At 37.5% G+C, this 12,233-nt stretch overlaps 2 protein-coding genes across 8 annotated transcripts in view; one reads left to right on the top strand and one right to left on the bottom strand.

The window, feature by feature from the left end:
• LOC145732170 (DNA-3-methyladenine glycosylase-like) overlaps positions 1-12,233 on the top strand; it is a 139,730-nt gene that overhangs the window by 55,512 nt on the left and 71,985 nt on the right. The window lies entirely within an intron of this gene.
• ckn (CRK like proto-oncogene, adaptor protein) overlaps positions 1-12,233 on the bottom strand; it is a 46,686-nt gene that overhangs the window by 20,155 nt on the left and 14,298 nt on the right. The window contains exon 1 of one of the 5 annotated variants that reach the window (XM_081984098.1): positions 11,456-11,711. The exons of 3 other annotated variants lie outside the window; for them this stretch is intronic. In XM_081984098.1, the coding sequence (XP_081840224.1) occupies positions 11,456-11,477 (22 nt within the window). In that variant the 5' untranslated portion in view covers positions 11,478-11,711. Of the gene's footprint in view, positions 1-145; positions 306-11,455; positions 11,712-12,233 lie in introns of those variants that run through there. One more of the 5 variants, XM_081984096.1, reaches the window with a different exon arrangement.

Here is a 12,233-nt window from a genome sequence, read left to right as displayed (position 1 = left end):
ATGCAAATTAGAGTTTCATATATCATACCAACTAACCTCACCAAAGTGGATCGTTATCAAAGTTTGTTTCATAACTCAACAACGGTAAAAGATACAATACAACCAAAATTGAGCAGGAAGGTCTCTAGAATCTACTCCAACAAACCTCTTTGACGTCGATACGACCGTTGTGCCACATTCAAAAGCGTCCCATCTTCCTCGCCAGCCAGCATATTTCCCTTCCTGTGGTATGAGGCGCAATCGGAAAATAACTGAACTTTAAACAAATTTTCTTTGAACGTTACGGACATTCGGTACTGCGATTTAGTCCTCCAAAAATACACTAAAAACGAGACACGACAACGAAAAGGGCGAACTGCAAGAAACGAGGCCAGGCAGACGACTATCGGTCAACAAAGCCGTTTTCTTCGTATTTTGGAGTTAAATCTATTTTAGAGTACAGTGGCGCTACCTTAATCTTTTACGACTCACTTACCGGACTAGAGGTTTATTGATGTTGTAGTCTGTTACAGGTACTCACCTGAAAAAAGACAAATCATGATAAAACACTTTGTAGTTTTCGTTTGAGTAGAAAATGTTTGGTATTTACAATTCAACATGCAAATTTTCACTTTAATAGTCTTTTCCAAAATCTTGCGATAATTGCGCTGGCTATTTGCCTAAACATTTCAAAAGAAGATGAAGGATAGGAATGAAGGATTTCAATTTGATTTATAGAAGTAAGTTTTGGAATATCTTAAGGTAACCATCACCTTACGTGAGTGGCTTATTACGTCAGCATTAAGTTGATGATGGTTCTGCAAAATCGAAACGTCGGAATTAAAAACTGACAAAGCCAGTTTAAAGAGCATTAACGGGGTCTGTAGAAAAGTGTGCTTAGTTTTGACCTAGGCATAATCTTAAATCATCACATCAGAAAAAAAATAATTTGTAAAATCAAAAAATTCAAAATTATCTCAAAAAATGAAAAATAAAATGATATTTTCTAAAAATCATTTTATTAAGATTACTTTTCTCCTATTTAACAAGTTCTAGTATTTTAATACCTGAACTCATCTGTATTTAACGTCTCAATGCAGATGAATTTTCTCTATCTGGTTGGGAGATCCTGCAGTATTATTATACATATAAAAACACATTTAGTGAGATTCAGTGGCGTATCTAAAGTAATAAATGCATCTAACAACAACATTTCCAACACAAATTGTGGTTGTGGTATAATACTGGTGGGTACTTCCTTGACGTTGTGCAATCAAGATGACGGCTTCAGGCATTATTATAACCAGGTATAATCGCCGCAACCAGTCGTACTTAAAACAGTCAGAACGTGGCCTGCCGGCAAGGACTTAGAGTGCAATAAACTCATCAAAACTATTAACTTTGCGGGTTTAAAATAGCGGAAAAGGGGATGAAATCCCATTCTAAAGATTTGAGTTTTAAAGCTTTGAAATTTCTTTCCCCTTCTTGAAATTCGGTCGCTTTAAAAACCGTAAAACTAATTTACCGCTTCCTTATTGTCAACGTAATAAGAAGCAATTTGTATACGGCGGCCGGTTGTTATTTTTGTATACCGAAAGTAGAAGAAGAAAGTGAAATTCCCGTTCTGGAGCGGCCGCCAAGACACGTTGACAGATGTTTCTCTCGTACCTTTAATATCCGGTTTAGGTCCGATCTAATTAAACTCATTCCACAACGGTAATTAAACTAGAAATAGTCAGACGAAAGGTCACTGATTGATTTTCCCAATTGCTCTCAATTTTTAAATTTCTACGGGGGGGGAGAGAACATGACAACTGAAATCGCCTCGGGGGCTCTTTTCGTCTAGACGCCTTTTGTCATTATGATTTGTTTGCGGAAATTTCTCGATTTTTCCTCCCCAAGCAATTTTTTGAATCTAATCCGGGAACAACGGCCACGTTTATCTGTCCGATAACGATAATAATAGACATCAAGTCGTTAAGATGAGGTTCAAGGAAGCGCGAATCAATAAAATCGACAATAACAACATTTCCCATTCGATACTAATTCAATAAGACTCCTCAAGTTATAATATATTCCATAATAGAGCTCTAAAATCACGTAATAGAGCTCGTCTGAGCCAATTAAAACTTGAACTTGGAAACGCTGAAAAAGTCCAGTCATTTTTAGAGAAATTACTTTGTGAAGTGCTAGTAATTTGATGAGAAATTATTAACTTTCCAAAAAGTTCCATTTTTACATGCTACAGACAATTTTTGATGTTGTTTTAAATCTTATTAATAGTTTTTATAGCCCAGTCAATGAAAAGGTATAGAAGGAATTGTTTGGACTAGTTACAACATATCAAAAGTCCCCACCCATAACCCTTGAGCCAGAGGGGAGGGAGGGTTTTGAAAGTCTCACTTTCCTGTTTTTTGTTTATATCTCGAAAACTGTGTATTCTATCAACATGACCACCACACAAAATAAAACCTTGTTACGGATATCTTTGTTATTTATGGAAAATAATCTACACAGCAAATTTCAATGCCGTAATCCCTAGATTTTTGAAATTACTAACTGAAATTGTGTTTCAAGCATATCTTGTCAGCATTTCTTGTCAGTTTTACGGACTTTCAACTGGAACAACACAGGAATGTTGGTAATCACTTAAAGAATTTCATAGCAGACGCGCAGTAGAGATGAAAATCACAGTCGTAGTCAACGATAACACTAATTATTGTTATTAAAAGCAACAGCAGAATTTATACAAGGAACAATTTAGAGAAGGTCACGCTTTCTTTTATAATTACCGCTCTCCGGCACAATATAATCGATAAGACAGGAAAACATTAACGAGAATACGAGGAAAAGGTTGTCCATGATTGCCATTTACAAATTAACACTTATCACACAAAGGGGTGGCAGGAGGGGAGGGTGAATGACAAATCGCACCCCAAAAACCTTAGGATGACAGCCGTCATCCATAACGTCTGCATTACTTGTGACGTCTCTATAAATAACAACAAAACATTTCCCCTACCCCCCTACCACGGAAGGAATTCGTAATAATGCCCTTTTATCCTTGAGGGGCGAGGGGGGAACAAAAACCAGGAGACGGCTCTATTTATCATAAACAGACGAGGGTCACGACTTGGAGAATGTATTTCCTTTCCACCCCACACTTTATCCAGAAACGATGATAAAATACAAACTTTAAAGCAGAAATTGTAAAAAATCCATTCATTTGCTAAAGTCCAAACCAGGGCAAATCACAGTTCAGTGGTTTTCTCTATATGTGATCCAGCAAAAGTTATTTCTGACATGTTTCATAAAATTTTAATTGAAAAATTACCACTGGCGTATTGTCACAGCCAAAAAACTAATTAAATTAGAGGGTTCTCGAGTTCTTTTTCGGTTTAAGCCAATGCAAATTAGTCAATTAATTACGACATCTGCGCCAGACAGAGTTTCGATATTGTCACGATCGAAACTACCCTTCGTTTTGAGTGGTTAGGTGGGGGGAGGATTATTAATTGCCGATTATCCCGACGCGAGCGGTTTTAATCGAAATCGTTGTGTGTGAGCCAGCTCTACTGTACCTGACCGTGGTAATTAAGAGGGTTGGCAACCTCGCTTTTTAGAAAAAAAATAGTAACCCCTCCCCCAAGCCCGTTAAGGGGTGCAGAAAATTAGAAATTTAAATTCAATTCTCGTTTGTGGCCAGAGCGAGATTAGGGGATACTTTCTTAAAAACCAGCTAATCCGTTAATATAATTCGATTGTTTTTTTTTACGGTTTTGAAATGTCAGATTCCTCTGGAATATTAAACGTTGCCAGAATTCACGTTACGACACTACATTCAGTATTATATTCATGTTTTACAGTCTTTGTCTAATAAATACTCTAAATTCAATATTATGGATTTCTACCAAGTAAACAACTTCAAATTTCAAGCTTAAAAATTCCTTGATGAGGCATTTTAAAAATTCAATTTGCAGTACAAAAAGTGGTGCAGACAACGTTGCCAAACCCATTTAATTGACCTCTAACAAGACACCCCACCCGTTTTCAATTGACCTTAATGGTTCTCCCTAATTCTGGGTGTGTTTAATGATCGGAACGGTCGCAAGGCGCTCGATTCTCACTGTCAAAATTCAAAATGGCCGCTCTTCGCTAATTTAAATTCTTCAAGACAGTGAAACTCAATGGCAGCTCGTAAATCGTCCACCCTCTTACTAATAAAGTTGATAGGAGCCCGTAAAAATTGCTGCCAGTTTCACTTAGCTGGAGGAAGATAAAAACTTATTAGCGACACCGTTTGCACTAACCTCCCCTGCTCCACGTTCCCCTTCTTTCGCGATTGGTAGCGGGCCCTGCACTAAAAGTCGCTAAATTACTTATTAAATTCGCTGCTTCCCGTTCGGGCACACTCTCACATGGTGTAAATTAAAATCCAAAGAGGGTAGGGAAAGGGCACGCATATTTTAATTTGACAGAAGGGGTAAACCAGGATGACGTCACAGTAGAAAAACATTTAATTAAAATGTGGAAAACTTGAAGAAATTTAGCAACGCTGTAAATGGTCTCAAATAGCAAGTATGTGTGGTAGAGAAGAATTAAGTTGTAGCAGCGTCAGGAATGACCAAAAATTTCAAACAAAAACTGGTGAAGGAAGAGCGGAAGAACGTGATGTTTAAACGAGATTGAGTTGGCTTATAGGGTACTTGCATTGAAAACCGATATCAAAAGCAGTACGTCCACATGAAGGACGACTATTTTAGAAACAACTTACTAAAATTTCGGTTAAATTTAACAAAAAGGTTTGAAATGAAAAAAGAAGATCGAAAACAATCATAACCTTAAATAGCTGATTCAAGTGTTTTCTGATTGGTGTGATGTCAGACGTTGCCAAACTGTTTTAGTACAAAATGATAGCATTCTATCCATCCGTCTTTCTTAGTACAATAAACAATTTTTCTGACAGACGACTCATTGACTTTGATTCTTAGATTTACTGATATTGTTGTTGGATAATATATTTTTTTGAAAATTGAGACCGCAGCTGATTAGCTCCCTAAACAATGTACTAAGATTTGTAGTAATGCACAATTTTGTGTACAACTAAGTACCCCATTGTCCAGAACCTGAAAAGACTAATCAATAAATGAAGAGAGATATGACGGGTCCAAACGAGATTCTAACATACCAACTAACATACTCTGGTTATGGATGTTTTATCATATCAATTGTTACAATACTAGCTTAAATACTCAGGTAATAGGAAGATTAAGGAGATCTGTAATTAAATAATGAAGCAATTAACTACCTGACTATCTACCGGTTGTTAGAAAGTCAGAAATCTGTATTTTTCTCGTTATGTTGGTCAATTCCAGCAAAAAAAAAGCGGGGTGAAATAATAAATGGAAATGCCGTGTAATCCTTCGTGTTTTCGCGCTCGGACAACGAAAACCGCGCAGTCATGCGACCCCATTTCCACAAGAGGGGAAAGGGATGATCAGCACGCGATGTCCGCATCAATTTTTGTTAAGTCCGCACCCCGCCCAACTCTATATACGTTACTTATTAAGCTCGTTATAACTAAACCATCCCCTCTTTCCACTTTACTCAAAGTAGCACAATTCCCCCTGCTGTTTCGACATCGTTATGATATTCAAAGAACGTTCTGGATGGCTGGGTGCGGGGGCGGAGGGGGCTGTCGATCCATATACACGTACACACATAAGGATAGAGATGATATCCTCCTTCAAAAATGGAAAAATCCCCGTTTTAGCATCGTGCACAATTTATCCAGACTCACGAAGGTACTTCAATAGCAAAAAAGAGGAGCTTTTTAATCTGACGAGTAGCTTCATTCAAACAGATATTAATTTTCTGGGGGGTGGTTGCAGAGGGATGAAAAGATGGGGAAACGCGGTGACGAATGATAGAGACGTCCCCTCTGTGAAAAAAAAAATGAGAAAAGTATGTCGTTTGTTAAGGACGACATAGTTGGTTCTCTGACTTCATTTTGTAGATTTTCATAAATAACAAGTTGTTATCTCAGCTTCTAAGTATTTGAACTGATTTACTTGTTCTACAATTTTCTGGTCAATCTCCAGTTTGCATCTTGTTGGGTCTATTCATGATACGAGATATTTGGTTTTGTCTGTATTATAGACCATATTTAATTGTTTTGCTGATTGATTAAAGGAGTGAAGTAAACTCTGAAGGTCGTCTTCAGAATCCGCAATGAGCACCGCATCGTCTGCGTAGCAGACAACATTGAAGTAAGTGTTCTCCATTTTGTATCCTGCTCTTTTAGGTAGATCTCCGACAATTTTTACCTTATTCCTGTGCGCATTTGCACTTCTTCAGTTAATCAGGATAGATGTCCAGAACAATGAACAAAGCGGAACAAAGTCCTAGTGAAGGCTTCGAGGATGCTGTTGAGAAGCGTTATTCCACGATAATTGTCCGGGATTGTTTGCTGCTTTTCTATTCATTTGGTACTTTTTGTTCTATTATGAGGTTTCTGAAAAGAGTTAATATTTCTTTTTGTAGGTTGTCTCCCCTTGTATTTTAACATTTCATTTGTTATCTCGTCGGGTACTGGGCTTTTTCGATGTCTGTCAATTCTATCTCATTGTCTTCTTCTTCGTGTTCTTCCATTAGTAGTTGTTCAATTCCCTCATTTTCTTTGATTTTATTGGTCTGCATAGTGTGCTATCTTTCTCTGGCGTCTGTACATAAATCTCTCCATCTCTTTGGTGAATCTTTTCCAGTATTCTTCTATCTCTCTGATTGTAGCATTTATTCTGTTTCGTTCTGTTTTATATGGATTCCAGTTTTCTTGGTTTCTGTTGCGTAAATACTTTATGTGTGCTTTCTTCTTGTGTTCTGATAGTTCCTTTAGCTAAACAAGCTTTATACAACAAACCACTGACTAAAGAACAGCTACGTGATTGACTAAAGTCTTCTTTCAACACGACACTTCAAAGATACACAAAAATACATTGTAAAACTCACTCAAGATTACTGAAAAAAACTGGAAAAAAAATGTTTCATTCATCTTTAAACTGCACAATATAATCATAAAAATAACTGAAACGTTTTAGAAGAGCCCAATTACAAAGAAAAACAGCGTGTCTAGTCTCTAAAGCTTAAATCGTGCTCTGATTGACGTTAATTAACACGTCGCAGGGCTGTCGACAAGGAAAAAGGCCGATGGGAAAAGACATAAGGGTCCCTCCCTCCCTTCCCCCCATCTACCTCGATTGTCTTCCACACAAATTAATGGATTCTCCAGGCGCGCGCCCAAGATTGAGCATTGTTCAGGTGACTAAGATTTATTTTAACGTCCCTTCCCCCCCGCATCCTTTGGGATTGTCAGTCGGATTGCGGGAGGAGGAACCCCCACTTTCCCTCCTCCTCTGCCCGCTAAATTTTAGTCGGCCGGAATTCTTCCGACACTTTTTGGGACTTTCTTAGTTCGGTGCGTGACCGAAATCCCAATGGTCAATCGTTCCCCCCAAATTGGTTTTGCCTTTTGATTGATCCGCACGTTTTCATTCAATCCGCTACCTGTTGTTGTTGTTACGTCCATCCATCCCGATTACGTGTCGATACTATCAATTCATTGTCTCCCCTCTCATGTATTTTGTTTTTGTTTCTTACAACCATTTGGTGATGTGGATTAGGCTAGAAAAAATCATCCTAACCTAACACCTTCAGTAACCAAGTCTTACTTATTTTTGCACGTTGCAATTTTCTACCTTAGAACCGAACATTGTGTATACAAGTTTAAAGCAGGTTCTGAACGAATAGACGGGAGCAGAAAATCGAGGTAATAAAATAGGTCGATAAACGGCACTTTCCCCGCAGTTTCTTACAGCTGAAGCGGGAGAGAGAGGAGAAAAACAGATTCATATCTACTTTGATAGCGGGACCCGGTTATATCGAGTATAGCGTGATTTAGAGGGATTTTCCACGCACATATTCACTATAAAAAGGAACGTGGATAGCTTTTTAGCATATGGACTATTCAAGACAGGAAATATGAGGGTTTTTTTATAGGCGAGAGAGTGGAAAATCCATTTTTCCGATAAGTGTACCGGAATTACGTTCCGATACCAGGCCCCTAAGTGAATCCCTAAAATTAGTATTATAAATTTAAATTTGAACGACTTTACTAAAGTCCAAAACTTTCAGTTAAGAATAACTTTATTCTAAGGATAATTTCTATAGAAATCGTGTTATCAGACCATTATATCCTTAACAATAAATTTATCCGGAGGTGAAAGTATTGGTTCTAAGTGTATTTGAGTTAAATATTTCTGGAACAGGAATATTGTGTTTGTACTTCTGAAACAATTTTAATTTACACATCAGGACACGTTTTCTTCTTGGTTTTAGTGTTTCGTCGTGTTAAACAAGATTTGTTCTAAGAGTGGGTGAAGAAAAACGTCAAAATATGTGGTACAGTGTGGTCAAACATAAGCTCAAAATATTCTTATAATTTTATCTGATTTTATATTTAAAATTGAAGTTTATTTGTTGTTTAAAAATAAATTTTCCTTTAAATTGATAATCGTTAAATTCAGTGAAAACTCTCTTACCGTATCGTTTGGCCGATAGAGAGCGTTAAAGTTGGCTAATTTTCTATAACTTGTTTGGTGCATGATTTTGACTTTGTCTTATAACGTCACACCAATTTTGCTTGACTTTCACTATACTAATGGACAAAGACAAAATGTTAACTCATGGTTTTTCTTTCTACACAGGGTTAACCACCAAACCGTTCATTAAAAGTTTATCAAATTTTAATAGAAATTTGAATTTTTTTCTGTCATTTCTGGTTTTACCGGAAGTTGATGTCAACTTGCGTATTTTCTATTGGAACACCCAGTGTATGTTATTGTATTTTTGAATGGTCCTATCGATTTCAAATATCATATTTCATTCTGGTTAGGAGTTATGACACTTGAAAACTGTTGTAGATAAATATAGGTGATGATACATGAAAAATATTTGAAATCGATAGGACTATTCAAAAATACAATAATATACAGGGTGTTCCAATTAAAATAAGCTCATTGGAAAAATAAATGAAACATTTTGAAGCCGCTGGCAATTTTAAACAATTCTTATACAAGAATTAAACTACTCATTAGATTTCTCTGGCAGGTTCAAAATGGTCTTAAAAATCTCTGACAATTTAAAACAAGTGGGAAGGCTTAAGACAGTTGTAGAGGGTTCTTTTCAGAAAGTTCTCAGTAGTATTTAGAGGTATTTGGCGAATTCAAAACGGTCATAGAGGCTTCTGACAATTTAAAACAAGCCTGGGAAGGCTTAAGACTTTTGAAAAGTCTCTGGAACTTTTTAGAAGGTTCGCAATAGCATTTAGAGGTTTATGAAACTTTTAAAATGGTCCTAGAGGCCTCTGGCAATTTAAAACAGTTCTGGGAAGTGACAGACAGTTGTACAGGCTCTGGAACTTTTCAGGAAGTTCTCAGAAGCATTTAAAGACCTTTGCCACATTCAAAACGGTCCTAGAGACCTCAATTTAAAACAAGTCTAGAAAGTAAGTGAAAACAAAACTCAGAGTCGTTCTCCACAAAATATCTCTCACTCACAAACTCATTAAATTTCTTTTAATTCTAGATCTTCTATTAATATTGGATTCTAATAAACTTTTAATGAACGATTTGGGTGGTTAACCCGGTATATCAAAACTTTTTACTAAAACGGCGGCAAGAAATCACGTCACAATTTACAGGATGAAAAAAAATTATTTGTTTACTCAATCCACATGTGGCAGTTTGTTTTCGCTCTCACGTCCCTGAAAACGATGCCGGCCGCAGCATCTGGCGAAAAAAAACGTCAACCTCGCTCGGTTGCTCTTCTTCGTCGTTTTCAATTTCCACCACGCGCCCCGTTTTCAATGAAGAAACGATTAAATCGCCCAACGTATTGACAGTTTTAATTGCGGCAACTGTGCCGGCTCGACGAGGAATTTAAAATGGAACATCTGCGGAACATTCGTGTTTAGTTTTTACTGTCAGCCTATAAATAAAACAACCACGGCCCACCGCTACTACCGACTGCTTTCATATATTCAATTTATATCGCTTCCGTGTTTACCCTGTATAATCGGGGAAAATGACTTTCTGAGGTAAAATCGGCGGAGAGGAAAAAAAACCATAAAAACTTACAACCCGGTTTAGATTTACGTTCCTCCGATCTCAGTTTATGGTTTAATTCTTGTTTTATTTCTTTATTTACGACCAAGAAGACCACCAGAAAAAGCAGCCATTTTGATTTTTTTTTTGATATTATGACAGTCCAGCAAAGTGGTTTTGGTATCTAAACTTGATTCCACCCTGTATAATACTGAACGGGGGTTCCCATCAATCAAAATTCACTCCCGCTGGTTTTTTTTTCCTGTCCCTCATCAATCTGATCAGGACAACTGTGGTGTATGTAAATTTGGGGCACACGTACAAAACAGCTTTTTTTCTTTTAGGCCTGACATAATAATAATTATTGTATTAGTCCGGACTGTAAAAGGTAGATCTCTCCCTTTTCTCCATTAAGATAAAGTCCAAGGGTCTGATTTAATTTGCCATTTTCCCGTTTAAAAGCCCAACGGTGGCGGGACAGGGGGGGAAGGTTTCGTTTGCGGAATTAAGGCCGTTTTAGTAGCTCTGAATTATTCATCAGCTTTCCACGACCAATCAGTGTAAATTAACTTGAACTCGGCCGTTTTATTAATCGAATTCATGTACGAGTAAGGAGGGAAAAAAATAGCGGATTCTGAAGTTAAGCTTTGAAACAAACTATTTAGTTGCACTACAATCAAATTCCACATACTAGGACAAACTTGGCATAATTGTAGTAGGTATACCAAAATTCAAACAAAATTGCTATCACATCACATAAAAGTCAAGTTGGTTGTAATGAGCAATGTTGTCAGACTTATATAGTTTCCAACAAATGTCATTGCTGTGTTTCTGTCACAGGTTTAAAAGTACTGGCAATTTTTAAGTTTCTGGTTATCAAAAGTAGTACTTGGTACTACAACTGGAACGAAAAGACGTCAGGTTATCAACCTCACCGTTATGATTTATGCTCGTTTCCAATTACCACGCCGTGTACTCGAACTTTGTATCCGACGCCCGAAGACGACAAATAATGGCGCTGTACCCAATGTGGTACTGCCGTTCTACTCCTGTTCTCGTAAGATCGGATTAATATGCAACTTGACCGGTGGTACCAACAACCTACACTAACCAATTGATTGTAGGTAATAATAGAAAGGAGAGCAAAATGCCCAAAAAAATTGATCTGTCAAATGATCGATCGGTGATGCAGAGTCAACGCCCCGAAACAATCGTGGAGATTTCTGACCCCGATCCGGAGAGTAGGTAGTACCAGCAAAACACGGTCGTACACTTTCGAGATAAATATACGATGTAGAAGAAAACTAGGTACTGACCATGTTTGGCTAACAAGACCATTTCGATATTCTCCGCCAGCTTGACTGTATAGAATAACACTAGCACATAACACCAAAAAAAATAAAAGTAACGTGGGTAGTACCGCACCACCAAACCACTTAATCCAAGTTTATCATCCAGTTGGCGTGATCGATAAGCGATTTTTCTTTTTCCGAGTGCGAAACTGCAAGTAAACAAAGGACGCGACCGGCGTTGTACGTCGTGGTACCACCGTCGACTGTCAACTGGTTTATATAGTTCTTCGGCCGTGGTCGGATGTCTTAGAGACACGAAACGAATCGGGCACTGTTTTAAGCGACGTTGCCACTAACACTGAACTTATATTATGTTGACATATCTAGAATGGCGTCGCTGTCTAATCAAAAAATCGATAACAAAAACTGGATTAACCGAAGCAAATTCACGTCCGTGACCCAATAAATACGATTCAGATCAATTGCTGGTACCACTATAAAATGAAACGTATATACAGGGTGATATCTTAAAAAAATACTAAATGGACACGAACAAGTGATGTAATTTATGCAAATGCTACACATCTGGCCCTAGATTCTTGAATCGATCAAGAGTTATCAAAAGAAAGGAACACATAATTTGACAGAAACCTGCTTTCGTCAACCAGTTCTGTCACATTCTATCGGAAATTCTACTCCCTGCGTTCAAGAATTAGGACCCTGAAGGAGTGAGCTCAACAGAAACTCTTCCCAGAACTCTCAAGCCAATAATTTTAATAATACTTAAAGTCAACTTTCTGCA

The sequence above is a fragment of the Ips typographus genome, linkage group LG7, assembly GCF_016097725.1.
Source record: "Ips typographus isolate SLU linkage group LG7, UJ_Ityp_2.0, whole genome shotgun sequence".
NCBI lineage: Eukaryota > Metazoa > Arthropoda > Insecta > Coleoptera > Curculionidae > Ips > Ips typographus.
This window is presented reverse-complemented; position numbering and strand designations above follow the sequence as displayed.